This window comes from Monodelphis domestica, chromosome 2 (assembly GCF_027887165.1).
Source record: "Monodelphis domestica isolate mMonDom1 chromosome 2, mMonDom1.pri, whole genome shotgun sequence".
Classification (NCBI taxonomy): domain Eukaryota; kingdom Metazoa; phylum Chordata; class Mammalia; order Didelphimorphia; family Didelphidae; genus Monodelphis; species Monodelphis domestica.
Genome location: NC_077228.1, coordinates 499,705,778 through 499,724,798, shown reverse-complemented (window position 1 = coordinate 499,724,798; position 19,021 = coordinate 499,705,778). Strand labels below are relative to the sequence as shown.

Below are 19,021 nucleotides of genomic sequence, written 5' to 3'. Positions count from 1 at the left end.
TTTGTGGTAATCTTAATGACTCTGCTTTCAGATAATTTACATTTTAGATGAGTAACTTCTTTTTTTTTGTATTTTATTTTATTTAAACAATCTTTTATTTGGTCATTTTCAAACAGTATTCATTGGAAACAAAGATCATTTTCTTTTTCTCTCCCTGCCTCTCACCACCCCTCCCATGTCTGACGCGCAATTCCACTGGGTATCACATGTGTCCTTGATCTGAACCCATTTCCATGTTGTTGGTATTTGCATTAAGGTGTTCATTTAGAGTCTCTCCTCAGACATGTCCCCTTATCCCCTGTAGTCAAGTAGTTGCCTTTCCTCGGTGTTTATTCCCACAGTTTGTCCTCTGCTTGTGGATAGAGTAACTTCTTAATTAAGCTGTTTATTACTTGAATTTACTAGAAGGCCACCTCTAACTGCCTTAAGACCTGATATATCTCAACTCTCTTGGCTTTGTCCCAGGGCAACTGCTGTTTCCATCATGTGTCTCTCTTTTAAAAAAAAAACAACAACAAACTCTTTACCTTCTGTTTTAGGATTGACTAAATTTTGGTTCCAAAGCAGAAGAGCAGTAAGGACTAGGCAGTTGGGGTTAGGTGATTTGCCCAAGGTCACATAGCTAGCAACTGTCCAAGATCAGATTTGAACCCAGAACTTCCATCTCTAGGTCTGTTTTCTATCCACTGAACCACCTAGCTGCCACTTGATAATTATTTCTAAAAAGTTTATCAGTGACCTGGCTTAGCACTTCAAAGTACCCAGAAAGTTCTGAGTAGAGGTTGTTGTTGGATGCTTTAAGCCCCACTTCATGATGGGGAATTTTAGCTCTTATCCATTATTCAAGAGCAATCACATTCCCTAGGGTGAATAGGGTAAAGAAGAACACCTTTTTGCTGTAGATGGCGTTGGCTGCTACAAAGACCTGGCTTAGCTAATCTTTCGTGTGTGTGTGTGTGTTTGTGTTTGTGTAGGTGCAGCTAACCCTGCTTACGGCAATAGTGAAGCTGTTCCTCAAGAAACCTTCAGAAACTCAGGAACTGGTCCAACAGGTGTTGAGCTTGGCCACTCAGGTAAGATTGCTAAATGAATTTTTCTGACTAAACTATTTCTGTTTTCTTGTACATAATGGAATAGCCTCCAAGGAGTGGTCAGTGTGGAAGGCCTTGGCCTGAAGAACACATTGCCTTTATGTGTCAGAGGGCTGTAGCTTGATGAAATAAGGGAAGTTTTCCATATTTATTGAATTTGGAGGATTTACTATTAGTTTGTCTTTAAGTTGGCTTTGTGGGCAATGAAAAATTCATAAATATTCATGAAATGACCTTTAATTTTTCTCCTTTTATCAGAGAGTGTTTTAGTGACTAAATCTGACAGTACCTTTTTCTGAGTTACCTTAGTTCCTGTTTTGTAGCTAATTTGTAACTAAAATGATCTCATAGAGGTAGTAGGTGGCTCAGCCAAGGTCTCTTTGAAAGTGGGCTACAGATCCAGAAATGGAACCTTAGCAAGAGTCTCCTCTCATTCCTTGTTCTGACTTCTAAATGTTTCCCTTCACTTCATGTTTTTTAATGTTTTCTGGATTTAATTAATTTTGTGCCCTTTTGTAAATGGGTATCAGAAACTGAGAAAGTATTTCTGGGGCCATTCATGATGGTGGCCAGGTTTCCATGATTCATTCATTGGAGATACGAGTCTACCATTTAGATCAGAAGAATGAAAGGAATTCTCTTTTCTGCTGTTGATAACATTGAGCACCTGCTCTTGGATGAGAGTGATTTTTTTTATCTTTTTGCATCCTTTAGTGAATGAGAAGAATCTGTCTCGGATTGGCTGGTTTGGCCATCTTCCAGACAGATTTTTACAGGTGCAGAATTTGGGTTTAGCTGTTGAGGGTATCTCTTTTTTTTTGTGCTTCCTGGCCTGGCAATGTAAGGCTTCAGTTTTATATCTGTCTCATGTCCTCAAACAGAGGGTTCCTAACAAACATTTAGGAACAAGGGTTCCTAATTTACATTTTTGAACTTTGAGCATCTTTCTTTGTAGAAAATATAAAGATAGAGACTCAAGATTTCATTGGTATAAGGAACTCTTAGGTGAGGACATCTTTCTATGATGAGGGAAATTGACTTAGTACCTTTGAGACTTTGAGCAATGAGAGTCACCCCAGGAGTATGGGTCAGTGACTTCAAGGCCATCCACTCTAGCAGGCTGCCTCTGTCTGAGGGGCAACACTTTTGTGATGTATTAAGGCAGGAATTATTCTTAAATGTTTGCTTTGCTCAGTTGAATATCTTTGCATTCCGATTCTGGGTTTCCAGAATTGTGGAATCATAAGATTGGCCAAGACCTTGAGAGGCTTCCCCCTACCCAATGGCCTGACTGAACATTCACAGACACCTGGGGCTGGAGCTCTAAGATCTATCGTTGGGGTGATTGCTTGGTGTTGGGTGATGTTGCTCTTCTTCAGTTTATGTTAATCACCTTAGCCTCTTCTGCCTTTTTAATTAATGAGGAGACATAATGTGGTAAAAAAGCATGGCTATAGAGATTGCCCTGCCCTTTGATGAGTTCTTTGGCATGTCAGAGCTTGTGATTCTGAGCTGCACAAAAATGCTGATGCCAGATAGAGCTGAGGGCAGCACGATCCAGAGGCCTTTGGTTCCTTCTTCAAATCATTTAGTACATCACTGGGATCACAATCTTTACTTTCTGTGTAGTCCAGTTCTTCTGTTTTTAGACTCTTGCTCTTTTGTCTTAGTAACTACTCTTAGGACAGAAGAACAAACAAGGGCTAAGCAGTGGGGATTAAGTGACTTGTTCAGACACACACCTGGGTAGTGTCTGAAGTTGGATTTGAACCTAGGCTCTCCTAACTCCAGACCTGGCATTCTACCCACTGTGCCACCTAACTGCTTTTCTTTCCAGTATAGAGGAAGGTAATAAGTCTTTCTTTGGTTGTTAGAATTAAATGAAATATGTACAAAACTCTTTGTGCTTCTTGATAATATAAATTTTGTTTGAAAGTTAAAATAACTCCTTGAAAATAGGAACTGTTTGCAAGATTTTGTTTTTTCTTGTTTTTGTAGTCTTTTGCTTATTTTAGAGGACTTGGTAATAAATGCTTACAGTTTTGACCAGATACTTAAGAAATTGCCTTCTTTTTCCACTGGAGAGGAAGGTCAGGGAAAGGAAGGGAATAAGTATATAGTGTTAAATTTATGGTTAGACTGAATATATTTGATTGGTTGCCAGGGATTTATTACCAAATCCCAAAAATGAATTACTAAAGGCAGAATGGAATTTGTGGTAGTTTATTTTACAATGGAGGCAAGATATTAAGGAAGAGAGAAAGAGAAGAAAAGGAGAGAGAGAGACAGAGACGGAGACAGATAGGAATTCAAAGGCCCCAGCCAGGGTAAAGGAGTCTCATGATGATGGGCCTTCTCATAGACTGATAACTCCAGAAAGGCCAAGGAAAGGAAGTCAGCCTTTACACTTAACACATGTCAGTTCAATCAGCAGTTTCTTTATCAGCCTCAACTCCAGGAGAACTGCTTTTTATAGGAGGTTCTACTTCAAGTGTGAGTCTCCTCCCCAAGTGTCTATCTTCACTCCAAGTGTCTCTGTTTCCACTTTTAAAGACCCTTTTCTCTTGTGTCACTTCCCCTAAATTTTTACATCTACTAATCACAGCCAACGCTCCACTCCAGGACTGCCCACTCTTTCACACGTGGGTCACAGACCTTCCACTCAATATATGAAATGGGTGTTCATACCTTTTTGTGGTTAAAATCCAAAATGGGTAGATCTCCATACTCAACTTTAAGTACTGTGCTTACATTTTTGGGGATTAAAATCTAAAAATAGAGAGGGGATTACAATTTAATCTTCACAATCAAGGAAGAAGAGCTAAGTACCTTCATTGTTACAATCAGGGGAGAGCCAAATCCAATCTTCACAATCCCCCCTGATGATCATTGGGAGACTAGTCCCCCCTTTAATCATTTAACATCATCTTGTACCCCTAAAAACTTCTAACAACCGATGTATATAATATTTCACTTTCTAAGAGGAAATTGCATTAGTTATAGATAAGAGGGAAATAGAAAAGAGAGAAAGCAAAACCAGTATTTTGCTAGGCTCATTGACAAAAAGCCAAATTAGGGGGCAGTTCCCTTTGGCATAAAAGTGTACATTTACAATAAATGTTCGGTCCCCGTCTGTTCAGTTGATTGCACCCAAAAGTTCATTCTGGATCTTCTTGATGTAGTGTAGGTTTCTACAAGCACCTTTCTTCAAAGAGTTCATTCTCTGGATTCAAAGAGTTAGCAAACTTCTTTTCCTGAAATTCTTCTCAAACAAAATTCTAAATCTTGGATTTTTAAAATAAAAATACAATACAATCCCCTCTGAAGAGGGTGTTCACCAACACCTGGATCAACTCAAAGTAGTTGAGTTATGGGTATATGAGTCAATTATCAAAAGAAAAAACTAAAAACGGAAAAGAAAAATAGAGGAAAAAAATTAAACTTTTGAGAGAAATAAAAAAGTCAAAATCAGAATTAAAACATCAAAAAACTGTATATAAAATTTCTGAATTAAAAAAGAATTAGGGTCCAATTAAAGTAAATTTCTGTACTACAAATTTGTAGGGGGGAAAATTGCAGTAATGTTGTATTTACCCACTATAAGTCAGGACAACACGAAGTTGCCATATCTCTTTCTTTTTTTAAACCCTTACCTTCTGTCTTGGAATAAATACTGTGTATTGGTTCCAAGGCAGAAGAGTGGTAAGGGCGAGGCAATGGGGATTAAGTGACTTGCCCAGTGTCACACAGCTGGGAAGTGTCTGAGGCCAGATTTGAATCTAGTACCTCCCATCTATAGACCTGGCTTTCAATCCACTGAACCAACAGCTGCCCCCTAAGTTGCCATATCTTAAGAGAGAAAAACAAAACAAAACTAGATTTTTGTATAAAAAGGGAAGTGTCATTTCCTGGTCTGATATTTCATCATTTCTCAGGGATAGGGGAGCCAGAATAGCCAATTGTTAGGTACTTTCATAGAAAGTATTTTATAAGGAGTGTGGTTCAAGGAGTCCTGCATCTTAACATGTCAAGTGCCACAACCCTGAGTCTCACACTAGGTTTAAGTCCTTTCTTATTGGTATAGAAATTTCTCAATCCCATATGGATTGGTTTCCTTTTGACCTGCATTTTTCAGGTTAAATTGGTGCTTCTATGGCACTATATAGATATAGTCTCTGCTCCTTTTTTTTTTATCCCATTTCCTAGAATCAGACCCAATCATTAATCATAGTCCCATAACATTTATCAATAAATGGCAGGTTTCCATAGTCTAAAGCTGTTGGGTATGCATTTATATGCTAAGCAAATGGATATCTTGGCTTATTGCAAAAATCAAAAATAGTTAAAAGAAAATCAATACAATTACACATGCTTCAAATACAAAAATGAGAGAAAAAAATACTGTATGGCACAAATAAAGTGCAACAAAATAGTACAGATCCATCAATAAGGAAGTCTTATAATCTATAGTTAAATATAATCAATATAATCAATTATTCATTATCAACAGAGGGTACTCATTTTACATGGCTACAATGAATCCATGAGTCTCTCTCCCCAATTTTAATAGCTGTTGGTGTGTAGTTAATAGGACTTGGAATGTTCTATCATAAGCAGGTTCAGTCAACCCAGTATGTTTGAAATTCTTTATATATACATTATCACTGGGGTTTAAATCATGAAGTGAGAAGTCTATGGGGCCTGCTTGAACAGTAACTCCAGAGTCATGGAGTTCTTGCAATTTTGTTTGTAATTGTCTGATATATGTAGAAGTGGTTGTATCCCCTCCTAATAATGAGGTATAGGCAGGGGTAAATGGTTGTGCCTGAATAGGTGAATGTCCAAATAGCATCTCAAATGTTGAGATGTGTAAATCACCTCTGAGTCTGCTTCTGAGATAAAATAGGGCCAAAGGTAAAATTTCAGGCCATTTCAAATGAGTCTCCATGCACAATTTTCCAATCATAGTTTTAAGTTCTTTATTCATTTGTTCAAGTTGGCCAGAGCTCTGGGGATGATATGGTGTATGAAATTTAGGAGTTATCCTCAAACATGAATAAATTTGTGATAAGACTGAATTGGTAAAATGAGTTCCTTTATCTGAATGAATATGTGCTGGTACGCCAAAATGGGGAATAATTTCTTTTAAAAGGACTTTGGCAACAAAAGCAGATGTGGCCCGAGCAGTAGAGAATGCTTCAGTCCATCTGGTCAGTTGATTGACTATGACCAGACAAAATGTATACTATCCAGCTTTTGGCATAGAGAAAAAATTGATTTGTAAATGTTAACATGGTGTGTACGTGAGAGGACATCCACCAAAGACTTTGCCATAAGGCAGGTAGGGCAGGCTGTACATACTTTAGAGGCTACAGTAGTTATATCAGGGCCTATCCATACTCTTTTAACAGAATCCATGATGCCCTGGGTACCAGAATGACCATTTTTATGAATAGATTGGCAAATTTGTTGATAAAAACTTATAGGGGTTTTCCTTCAGCTGACATCCATACTCCATTAATCTGTTTTGCTTTAAATTTTTCTTCTAAAAAATTTCCCACTTCCTTGTCATTACAGGAAAGGGATAGATCCAAAATCTTTAGTAATTGTTAGTGGCAAAATTAATTCAGGTCTTTCTAAGGCTGCTAGTTTGGCTGAGATATCTGCTTGGTTATTTCCCTTGTAGTCATTGCTACCTGTATGTGCAGAGCAATGAACTACAGCTATGGCTTCAGGCAGCTGGAGAGTAAAAAGAACTTCATTAATAATTTCTGAATTATCTACAGATTTTCCAGCTGATGTTAAAAATCCTCTTTGGAGCCATAGCATGCCAACAGCGTGACATATGCCAAAGTCTTAGTGGGAGTTTGTGTAAATTGTGACTTTTATCCTTTGCAGTGATACAGGCTTGTTTCAATGCTGTTGTACCAGGCACTGTGCTAAATGCTTTACATATGTTCCCTGTTTTGCAGATGAGGCAAGTAGAGATTCCTAGGGTCACACAAGTCTTCCTGATTCCAAGATCAGCACCGTACCCCTAAATCATCTTTTAGTTTTGCTTTTACTCTAGAGACTGTCTAATGGAGGTGAAATATAGAAAGAGCTAGCCTAGCCAGTAAGGTCAGCCATCTCTGAATGCTTTGGAACCTCTCAGGTTCTGAAATCATGAGTTTGGATCTTCAGGAGAGGTGACAGGATTCAGAGCTCTACAGTTACCACAACTTATGTCTATTCTATATTTAAAACTTCAATCATTAAATCCCCAGGAGCACCTTTGTATGACTAGTGAGACTGGGAAGGACCAGTTACGCTAGGGAGTTACAAGTCAGCACTCAGGGTGATGGGAAACCAACATCTGGAAACCCTTTCCTGCTTTTGATGTTAGCTATAAGGTGGTAACTTAGCATATGCTTCTCCTCCAACATGAGATGGCTTTCTCTGAAGGGGGAATGAAAATCAGTTTTGCTTTTACATTGACAGATTTCACTGGGGAGTCTTTATGAGCTCTGCCTTTGAACATCAAACTCTGGTTCCAGCTTTTGGCAAGTGAAAGAATTGTTATTTCCATTTCTCAGATATCTTTTACAGACACTGAGTCTGAGTGGAAATGACTTCTTCAAGGACACACAACTCCTAAGTTTTAGTGCCAAGCCCCAGGTTTCCCGATTTCACAGCCAGAGCTCATTCTACCATGCTATGTGGAACAAGTAGGATTAGTGGGAAAATTGATAAGCTCAGTTCTGAACATGTTCATTGTGATTGATCAGTGGAATACCCAGTGGGAGATGCTTCACAGGCCATCAGAAAAGTTGTTCTGGAGCTTGGGAGTCAAATTCAGGGGCAGAGTTATCTGACTAGAAAGGGCCAATGATGGTAGGTACAACAACAATAATAGCTAACATTTCTAGAGTGCTTTCTATGTGCCAGGCAGTATGTGAAGTGCTTTACAAATATCATCTCATTTGATCCTTACAACAACCCTATGAGGTAGGAGCTATTATTTTCACAGTATACTTGAGGGAAATGAATCAAGCAGGAATTTGCCCATGGTTCCACAGAGAGTATCTGAGGTTGGATTTGAATTCAACTTTTCCTGATCCAGGCTCAGTGCTCTGGGCACTATAGTGCCACTGAGCTGCCCCTAGTTGGTAGTTCATGGAAACCTGACTCTAGATCATGTGCCATCCTGACCACCATCTCCAGCCTGGAGGTTCCTCTTTTCATGCTCCTTGACAAACAGGAGGATGTTTTTGTTTGTCTGTCTCTGTCTCTCTTTTCTCTCCCCCTCTGTCTCTCTATTTCTCTCCATTTAGTTTTATTCTAACAAAGCAACTTATACATTTTAACATTTAAAACTGAGCATCTTCCTTTCCCATGAAACGAAAAAAAGAACATTTTAAAATAAACAAGAATAAAATTACAATAGAGAATGTCAATTCCAAATAAGATCCTACAGGTTTTACTGATTCTCCATTGAGTGGTAGGGTTCAGTCATCATTAGGAAAACACTATTTTAAAACTGCCCTCTTAAACTGAAAGGATGTCTGTTAAACATAGCAATTAAACATGTTAAAGGAGAAGAAGCCACGTTGTCAAAATGCCCACTCAAATATCTCAGACCCACCTGTGCTAACCTGCTATACACTGGTGTTTTTTTCTTTTTTGTTTTTCTTTTTAAACAAGAGAAAGTAGATAGATACATGTTGGTAAATGCTAACTGTCCATATTCACATAGACACATTGTAATTTCTGAGTCCAGTTGTTATCACTTCCAGATCTTCCTCTTCTCTGAGGATCCTCATTTCTATAATCTCTTGGTCTCTGGATCATTTTTTTTTCCTTTTCAAAGGAATCACTTCTGGGATTGAGGTGGGCATGGCTTCTCTGTGTTGTTACTTGTGTGGAAGACTGTGCTTCCTGGGACTCTTGCACTCCTGGCCTTGTGGGGAGGTGGTGCCCATTTATGCAGTGGCATCTACTGCATCCTTTCTGTCTCTCACAGTGTTTGGCTATTAGAACTACTTCCCCAAACTGTCATCTCCATGATCCTAGGACATTTCTTTGATGTTAGTCTGTTCATTGTTCTTTCTGCTTCATTCTTCCTAGACCTCATCTTCACTAGGATCTTTAGTCACTACCCTCCTCCCTATTTTCCCAATTTATTTCCCTGTGTTCTAGCCTCATTATCTCCTCATTTACTTGACCTTGCGTTTCCCTCAAGCTGCCATCTTATAGCTGTTCTACCTTTTAGAGCCCAAGTCCTAGAAGAGTTATCTATCCTTATTTCTTCTATTTGCTTACCTTATGCTCACTTCTCAATACCTGGGCATCTGGGTTTCAGTCCCACCAAGTTATCAATTATCCATTAAGATCTGACTTCTCTGACCTTTTCTGAGTATGCACTGTTGTTAGGCATAAGACTTCATAGAAGTTTTTGACAAAAAGAAAGTCATGTACACTAGAATCAACACTTTCTGTGGTAGCCAAGAACTATTAACAAAACAGGCACCCATTACTTGTGAAAGAGCTATGCTAGTGATGATGCCTAGTGCTGAGCAATACTTATAACCAATTTAGCTGATGGAGAAGGAAATAAATAGCCAAGAAAATAACATAAATGATCATGATGCCAATGGAACAGGAGAGAACAGGAACCAAGAAACAATCAAAACTCAGTGTTGAGAAATTATCAAAAGAGGAAAAAAAGAAGGTGCCTCTCACTCCAGGTATGCCAAAAGGCATGAAAGGGCAGGAATTTCTGATAGTTTGGTTAGTTTTACTCCTTTTTTTTTCTTTCTCCTCCCCCTTCTTCTTTTGGAAAAATTCTTTGTTTCAAGAAATGGCTTTCTGGGAGAAGGAAGAGGAAATTTAGGTGATAAAAATACTTTGGTAACTTTTGTTTTTCTAAAAAGTCATTAATGCTTTTTCAAGATCAGTAATGGGTCACTGGGATATGTAGAACAATATGTTCTGACTGAGATGGGCATGGATATTTGCCTTCAAATATTTTCCCCATCTCTCTTTCTTGTGTCTCAGTCATGTGTATTCTCCTTTTAATTTTGTTGTCTCCCTTTATCTCAGGTGTTAGGTATATCTCCTTACTCTAACTTTCAAACCTGTAGTTTACAGCTTCTAATGCTTCTTCAGATTAGGAAATTCTAACTAGCTTTGTTAAAATCCTCTTCAAAAATAGATTCTTAAGTCAAAGGCAGAGGGATTCTTCCATGTACAGAGAACAGAAGCTTCAGTGTCTAGACTGAGACATTCTGTTTCTGATGCTCAGAGAACTTTTATGCTCACTTTATGGTTCATATGGTTGAGTTTGGATAAGTGACCTCCAAACAAGTGAGCTACTGGGAGCATTGTGCCCTGGGTCACACAAGTTAATAAAGTCTTGAGTGCTTCTTCCACTAAACTATTGTTGCTTCTCTCATAAGATGAAAATTTTGGAGCTGTCAGGGACCACCTGATTGGGGTCCTGAGGGGTAAGAATGCAAATGGACTTGGTCCTATCAGAGATCTTTATACATATCAATTCTAAATGAAATTATTTTACTCCATTATTACACAAACTTACTTTAAAAAAAAAATTCTAACCTTTTGTCTTAGCACCAATACTGTGTATTGGTTCCAAAGCACAAGATTGGTAAGGGCTAAATACTTGGGGTTAAGTGGCTTGCCTAGGTCACACAGTTAGGAAGTTTTTGAAGCCAGATTTGAACCCCAGTCCTCCTGACTTCAGGACTGGTGCTTTGTCCACTGAGTCACCTTACTGCCCCACATAAAATGCTTAAAAAAAAAAAACCAATTAAAAAAACCAGTGCCTGAAATTGAAGGTCAAGGGATTTGACTTGGATTGGCAGAAATTGAGAAGGACACATTCTTTAGATAGAGATTTAAGTAAAAGACATATAGGAGCTGTTTTAAGGCTTGCTTAATTTTTCTGGCACCATATTTTAAAGTCTTATAAACCTCATCCAGAGCTGTGATAGTTTGTTTTCACTGTCTTTATTTATAGTATTTCTTTTAACTTTTGAATGACATTTTTCAGTCTTATTTGTTGCTGAGTTAGAAACCATATGACCCAGGGGCATCTGGGTGGCTCAGTGGATTGAGAGCCAAGCCCAGAGACAGGAGGTGCTGGGTTCAAATCTTAGCTTCAGACACTTCTTAGCTGTGTGACCCTGGGCAAGTCACTTAACCCCCATTGCCTAGCCCTTATCACTCTTCTGCCTTAGAACCAACACACAGTACTGACTCTAAGACAGAAGGTAAGGGTTTAATGAAAAAGAATGGAAGAAACCATATGATCTTCTTCAAAAATATGTTTCATTCAAATGGTACTCTATGTAAACAGAGCATTATAAGATGAGTAACCTTGTGTTTCTATATGCAGATAAAGTCCAAAAGAACTCCTTGCTTTTTCTATAGGATTCTGATAACCCTGACCTTCGAGACCGGGGCTACATCTACTGGCGTCTTCTTTCTACTGATCCCGTGACAGCCAAAGAAGTAGTTTTATCAGAAAAGCCTCTAATCTCTGAAGAGACAGACCTAATTGAGCCCACCCTCCTGGATGAGCTAATCTGCCACATCGGTTCTTTGGCCTCTGTGTACCATAAGCCTCCCAATGCCTTTGTTGAGGGCAGCCATGGGATCCACCGAAAACACCTGCCCATTCATCATGGGAGGTAAGCCCAGTGGGGAGAGATCCAGCTAAGTGACAGAGTTTGCTCTGCTGTGGGATGGTGGGGGTGTTTCCTGGAAAAGAAATCCCTTTGCTGGCTCCTGGTGATGGTAGTGAAACCCTGCAGCCTGCCCCTCAGGCATCAATGCTCTCATTCTATTGTGGACCAGAGAGAATTTGTGGGCTCAGACCCAGGGAACATGTAATTATTGATAGCATTTTGATGTCAAAAGGAAGCTTTACTGGTGATTACCAAACACTTGGGTGAATTGAATTCTTCATAAGGATTGGTGATGGGAAGAGTTTGACGAAAAATGGAACTTTAAAAAATATATTACATTTCAGGTCCCTGCTGTGGGGATATTTTAATTTATTTTATTTTGATTTTTGGAAAATTAAGTATTTAATTAGTTAATTTATAATATTTTTCTATAATTACAAGAATCACGTTCTTTCCCTCCCCTCTCTCCATCCCCTCCCAAAGCTGATGTGTAATTCCACTGGGTTTTAAACATGTTTCGTTGCTCAAGACCCATTTCCATATTATTGATATTTGAACTAAGGTGATCATTTAGAGTCTATATCCTGTGGGAATATTTTAGAAATAAAAAATGAGACATTAAGGCAGTCACAAATAACATTTTTCTTTTTTTTTAATTTAGAGTATTTTCCCATGGTTCCATGATTCACTCCCCCACCAAAGCCGACAAGCAGTTCCACTAGGTTATAAATATGTATCATTGTTCAAAACCTATTTCCACATTATTCATATTTGCAGTAGAGTGTGATCTTTTAACATCGAAACCCCAATCACATCCCCATCGAACCATGTGATTGATCCTATGTTTTCCTTTTGCATTTCTGCTCCCACATTTCTTCCTCTGGATGTGGATAGCATTCTTTTTCCCAAGTCCCTCTAGATTGTCCTGGGTCATTGCTACTAGTAGAGAAGTCCATTACATTTGATTGTACCACAGTGTATCAGTCTCTGTACAATGTTCTCTTGGTTCTGCTCCTCTCACTCTGCATCACTTCCTGGAGGTCGTTCCAGTTCACATGGAATTCCTCCAGTTCATTATTCCTTTGAGCACAATAGTATTCCATCACTAACAGATACCACGATTTGTTCAGCCATTCCCCAATTGAAGGGCCACCCCTCATTTTCCAAGTTTTTGCCACCGAAAAGAGCGCAGCTATAAATATTTTTGTACAGATATTTTTCCTTATCTTTTTGGGGTATAAACCGAACAGTGGCATGGCTGGATCAAAGGGACAAATAACATTTCTTTACTGTTAGTCTAGTAAGACATTACCATTATCTGGGCAAGGAGAAGATTGATCCAGATGTATGGAAATCCTTCTTGTGGCTAGCATCAGAGAGGTCGATTGTGTTCTCTAATAATAAAGCATTTATAGCAAGGGTCTGCCTTTAGGGAGATTTAGAGTTTATACACTCCATTGATCTTGTCTGCCTGAAAACTAGGTTATTTCTGGACCACACCTCTACAGTTTGTTAAGAAAAAGCCAAATTCAATGAAATGGTTTGACTTCATTTATCTTCCCTCAGCTGGTTGTGTGCGTAAGACTTTTTTACTCCTGTTGTGGCACTTAAAAATGCCAGTTGCCATTGGGTTAGTTTTGCCTCTTCTGTAATCACTGAAACTTGGAATGTCAGTTTCTTTCTTTTTTTTTTTCTTCCAGATTAAAAATTTTTTTTTCAGTTACATGTAGAAAGTTTTTGACAATTGCTTTTTTTTTTTAAACCATTACTCCGTCTTAGAATCAATACTAGGTATTGTTTCCAAGGCAGAAGAGTGTAAGGGCTAGGCAATGGGAGTCAAGTGACTTGCCCAGGGTCACACACCTAGAAAGTGTCTGAGGCCAGATTTGAACCCAGGACCTCACATTTCTGGGGCTGGCTCTCAATCCCCTGAGCTATCCAGCTGCTCCCAACAATTGCTTTTTGACATTTTAAAAATTCAGATTTTCTCCCTCCCTATCCTATCCATAATTTGCTGATTATGTGGTGAATTGTCTGATATAGGTTATACCTGTACTTTCATGTAATAACATTTCCGTATTGTTCATGTATGATAGAAGACACATTTCACACATATAGTCAAAAATCTCATGAAGTAATAGCTTGCTTTGACCTACATTGAGACTCCAACAGTTCCTTCTTTGGCTGTGGATAACATTTTCATCATGAGTCCCTTGGAGTTATCTTGGAGACTTGATTTGCTGATAATGGTTTAGTCCTTCACAGTTGATCAGCGTACAATATTTCCATGACCTTATATAGTGTTCTCCTGGGTCTGCTCACTTCACTTTGCATAAATTCATATAACTCTTTCCAGGCTTTTCTGAACTCAGTCTGTTCATTGTTCCATATGTGTGCCAATCTTTTCAAATGGACATCCAGCGGTGGCCTGCTGGAAATTCAGCATATTCTCTATATTGTCCAACGGTCTGGGCCATTGAGAATAGGAAGAATAGACCTGAGATGGAGGGGTGGGGTGGAGGGGGGGGAAGGTGGAGAGGGTGCTGAAGGATAAATGAGAAACCACTAAGGTCATCAAATACTGTTAACACTTCAATTATCTTCACAGCATCCCTTCATGGTAGTTGGGTATAGACAAATGGTTTTACTAAAAGAAAAATGAAAGCTTAGCTCTGGGACTAGATTTGCCTGTGATCCCATGGCAGAGAGAGAGAGAGAGCAGAGATAAGGAGTGTGGCCCCTCTTTCTGTTGCCCTTGTAGCCAGACTACTATTCTCTCTGTGATTAGATCAATAGTGGTCAGTCAAGTGACCTTTCTGTAGTGAACTTTCCCAAATAGTAGACTGTTTAGATAAACTGAGATTCTGACCAGTGACTTGGGCTCTTTCTACCTTCACTTCTTGGGTTGTGAGTAGCATTTTGTCTTTATGAGTGATGTGTCAGACTTTTTTGGCTAATGAAGCTGTTAAAATTTAGAAGGCTTTTCTAAAAATGTTACATGGGAAGTAAAATACAGAAATTTATTGCTTTATTGTTGAGACAATAAAAGGAACAGGCAGTACTTTTACTGAAAATGACAGTGTGTCTCTTAGTAACAGTTTCTTAATCTTCCAAGAGATGTGAAGAACCATTGTTTTCAGGAATATAAGATCCTGAACACAGGGGATGCCTCACTTTTGCAGTTTGATCCCTAATGTCAGGCATTTACTTGTAGGGTGCCTTGACCTGTGGTTTCATTAATATAGGGAAATTCCCAAGGAGAAAACTTCCTCAATGGAGACAGTAACAGGCTGGTCCCTCAGAGAGGATCCTTTGGGGATAAAGGGGCTTGGCCTAGATCACATACACATTAGCAAGCCTGGAAACCAGGTCATACTTCCCTAGAGCTTGGCTTACTTGGGGTATTCTATGGCTCTGACTTCTTTTTTTCTTTGCTAATTATGTTGTCCCTGTGCTTACTTCAAAGTACTGATAGAGAAATGGATAGTCTGTTTCACCCTTAACCCTTTGTGATATATGTAACCTCCAGGGGTTCCAGGTCTCTCTTTTTTCCCTAAGAGGATATCACATATAAAGGGGGAAATTATTTTAAAATTTTCTCTAGGGCACAAGGAAATAAATAAACCCAATCTTTGAACTTTTCAGAGAAACAATTAAACCTCTTATTTAGAGATTTCTTTTGGTTTGGGTCTCCGAGTTGGTTGTTGGAGGATTTATTATATGATCCCCTCCTTGATAATCATTTTTGAGTTGCTGCCACCACTTTATTAAAAAGAAATTTAGTTGGCACAAAAGGATACCTCTTAAAAAAAAAAAACCATATGGCTGATGGAATGCCTTTGCTTGTATTGCTGACACCAGTGTTAATTTGAATTTGAGATTAATGAGTGTTATTGCATCTGATGTGAAATGAAACCGCAATAAAAATGCTTGTCTATCTTTTCTAATGGTTTAAAACTAGTACTAGATATATTTTATTGGTAGAATTCATTTTTTTAGGAGTCCAGCTTAAAGTTAGCAATTGATTTCTATGTAGGTAGAACAAGAGACCTATTGTGGAGTGTACCCTATCTTTTCTGCTTGGGTTTGCAGTTGAATGGGTAAAATATTTGTCTAATGTAGGAATGTTTCAGCATTTTGAAAGATTACTTTAGCATTCATTTTCCCATGAACAGTTGATGGAAATCCTTTTCTCTGTGTGTATGTGGGATTAAAAACATTTTTTTTGTAAGTAGTTCCTATTATGTAACTCCACACTTGTTCTGAAGTTTTCATTTCAAATCTATTGGATCTATGCATACTTTCCCTTTTGTTACTTAGTTTGCCACCTGTTGATGCTGGTTACCCATGTATTCTTTTCATGTTATTCAAAGGCAGCTATCAAAGTCAGGACCTTGGGCATAAGCGATTGATGTCGTGGAATTTTGGGGTGCCCTTAGTCAGTTTGATGCTTCTTTGGCTTTCGTGACTGAATTCCCCTTTTACTCTCTTGTTGGATTTTTCTTTTGTACCTTTTTATGATTGTTCTTCATTTATATTATTATAGTGCTTGTGTATATATTGTTTTCTTAGTTCTTTTATATATACTCTGTATCAGTTGATATAGGACTGACTTCTTGTGATTCTCTAAATTCTCTCATTTGCCTTTTCTTCTCAATTATTTCAATTTTTCTCTGTAATATATTATATTACATTAGTTATTCCAGTCTAATCTATTACTAAAATTCGTTGATACTACTTCATTGATATTACATGTACTTGACTCTTCTTTTGCATTTTCACAATAACAATAACAACAACTACTACTACTACTTCTACTCCTCCTCCTCCTCCTACTTCAAGACTCCCATCTCCTCACCTTCAGCTGAGGTATTTTAGAAGCTAATCTCTGCCTTCATTTCTTTCATGTGCATTCATCCTATAATTAGCTGCTACTATATCATTTTTATTATATCATCCAAGAATTCAGGAACCTACAATGGTTTGTCATTGCCTGGCATATCAAATCTTAAACTCCCCAAACTAGTGTTCTACACTGTTCACAAACTGTTTCCCCTTGCTTCCTGTCTTCTTTCAAGACTGTTTTCATCTCATCAATTTCATTTCAATATGTGGCCTGAAAAAGTTTTCTTTGGAGCAAGTGCCAGAATATCATAGAGCTTCCTTAGGGATTAGTGATTAATCAATATAAATTTTTCTAGCAATTATCCAGCCTGGAAAAATGAAATAAATAAAAAGTGCCTATTGACCCATCTGTGGTAAATGGTTGGCAGGCCAGTCTGTTGAATGACCTTATCATTGCATACTTCTAGGATAAGTTTGCATATTGTGAGTTAGACTCAGAATTGAATTGAAGGAACAGAGTAGGTTGAAAACTGCAAAGAGCATTAAACTGGCCTAAAAATCCATTAAAACCCCCAACATCTGATGTCTTAGAATCAGCAGTGTATATTGTTTAAGGTAGAAGAGCTGTAAGGGCTAGGCAATGGGGATTAAGTGACTTGCCCAGGGTCACACAGCTAGGAAGTGTCTGAGACCAGATTTGAACCTAGGATCTCCCATCTCTAGGCCTGGCTTTCAGTCCACTGAGCCATCTAACTGCCCCCCAAATCCACTGTTTTTGGAGGCTATTTTCCACATAATGTTGTGTTCAGAGGGAGAGGGATAGATCTTGGACCACCATAATTTCCAAAACAAAATTGGTCCAGTGATCCAGAAATCAAGATGATAGAAGTTTCTTCTTCTTTGTCTCAAAATATGCTCCATGAGAGAACTAAAATTAATTGGTAGTCATATTGTCTGGATAGACAAAAGTTATTGGATACCCATCAGTGGAATAGTGTAAAAGACACCAAGAAATGAAAAAAGAAAGAAATGGGTTTAGGGAGCTTATAGCCTTCTAGAAGACAACATTACAGGCGTTTCAAGAAGTTGGCATAAATTGAGAGTACTCTTGTGTATTCATGGCTTATATTTTCCTAATGTAGTATGTTTTTGTTTTTTAAAATTATATTCTGGATGAAACTTTGATATTCTGTTTCCCCCTCCATTATTACAGCACTGATGCTGGAGACAGTCCTGTTGGCACCACCACTACCACCAATCTGGAACAGCCTCAAGTCATCCCCTCTCAGGGTGACCTGCTGGGGGACCTTCTGAACCTCGACTTGGGACCTCCTGTCAATGTGCCACAGGTTTCTTCTATGCAAATGGGGGCTGTGGACCTCTTAGGAGGAGGCTTGGACAGCCTGGTAAGCATCTTTCCCTTCCTCTTCCTTTGGTCGTGTGTAGTCCTTCCTTTGCTAACAAGATCTGAGCTGTAGTCCCAACATCTCCCTTCTAAGCAGTCATATTCTTTGCTGGAAGATAGGGATGATTATCCCGAGCAGTCGAAGACTGTTCTTCTTTGGCTTAGGATGTTTCTGCAAGTTTTGGGGATGGGTTTTCTTACCTGGTTTCAAAACGAAAAAGCATTTTGGTGTTTTGGGAATTTGTTGCTTTTAGATCTGGAATGTTTGAGTACTCTTTCTGGAGTTCGTTAGAGTGGAAACTGCTTGGCTTCTTTTCATTTTCTTTTTTCTCCCTTTTGGTCCTGCTTCCAATTAAATTAGCTTCCAGGATTCTGATACTAAAAGGCTTATGATCAGTTTTTGTCAACAATGCAAACTTTGGGGTGGAGGAATCAGAGGGAAACTTGTGTTGTTTATTTGAAGACAAATGTGAAACATTGGGGGGGGGTCTTCAATGGGAAGGTGGAATGATAGAACTGCTCATCTATGGCTTCCTGGCATTTGGAAGTTCACTGTCATGGACTGGAAGTAGCTTTTGTAGCTGAATACTTGGAGATAATCACATTTGTTTCCAAATAAGATGTTTTGTCCATTTGATTCATTTCCCAGAATGAGAAATTTAAAGGCAGATGATCACAAAAGTAAGTGTGTTCCTAAAGTCCTGAAGCTAAGATGGTGGTTTTCTGTTCTATTTACACTGGATTCACTTCTTTCTTTCACTGGAAGAGGTAGGACATCTGAAGGTCATGGCAACCCAATGGATAAGTTTTGATAGACTAAGGAAAGACACCTGCACTTATGGCAGTGAGATATTCTAAAAGACAGGCACTACTTTCAAAGATTACACTGACTAGGCTCTTGCTCCAGATAGTAGTTATAAAAACCCACAAGCAATTTCACTTCTGTTTTGGGGAACTACATTTTAACTTTCTGTATAAATTTTTAAGGGAAT

At 38.6% G+C, this 19,021-nt stretch overlaps 1 protein-coding gene across 5 annotated transcripts in view; it reads left to right on the top strand.

Annotated features, from left to right (window-relative positions):
• The window catches only part of AP2B1 (adaptor related protein complex 2 subunit beta 1), a 145,695-nt gene that overhangs the window by 54,373 nt on the left and 72,301 nt on the right, over nt 1-19,021 (top strand). For all 5 annotated transcript variants that reach the window (XM_001367661.4, XM_007485512.3, XM_016429229.2 and 2 more), the window contains exons 12-14: nt 975-1,073; nt 11,523-11,782; nt 17,838-18,030. In XM_001367661.4, the coding sequence (XP_001367698.1) occupies nt 975-1,073; nt 11,523-11,782; nt 17,838-18,030 (552 nt within the window). The remainder of the gene's footprint in view (nt 1-974; nt 1,074-11,522; nt 11,783-17,837; nt 18,031-19,021) is intronic.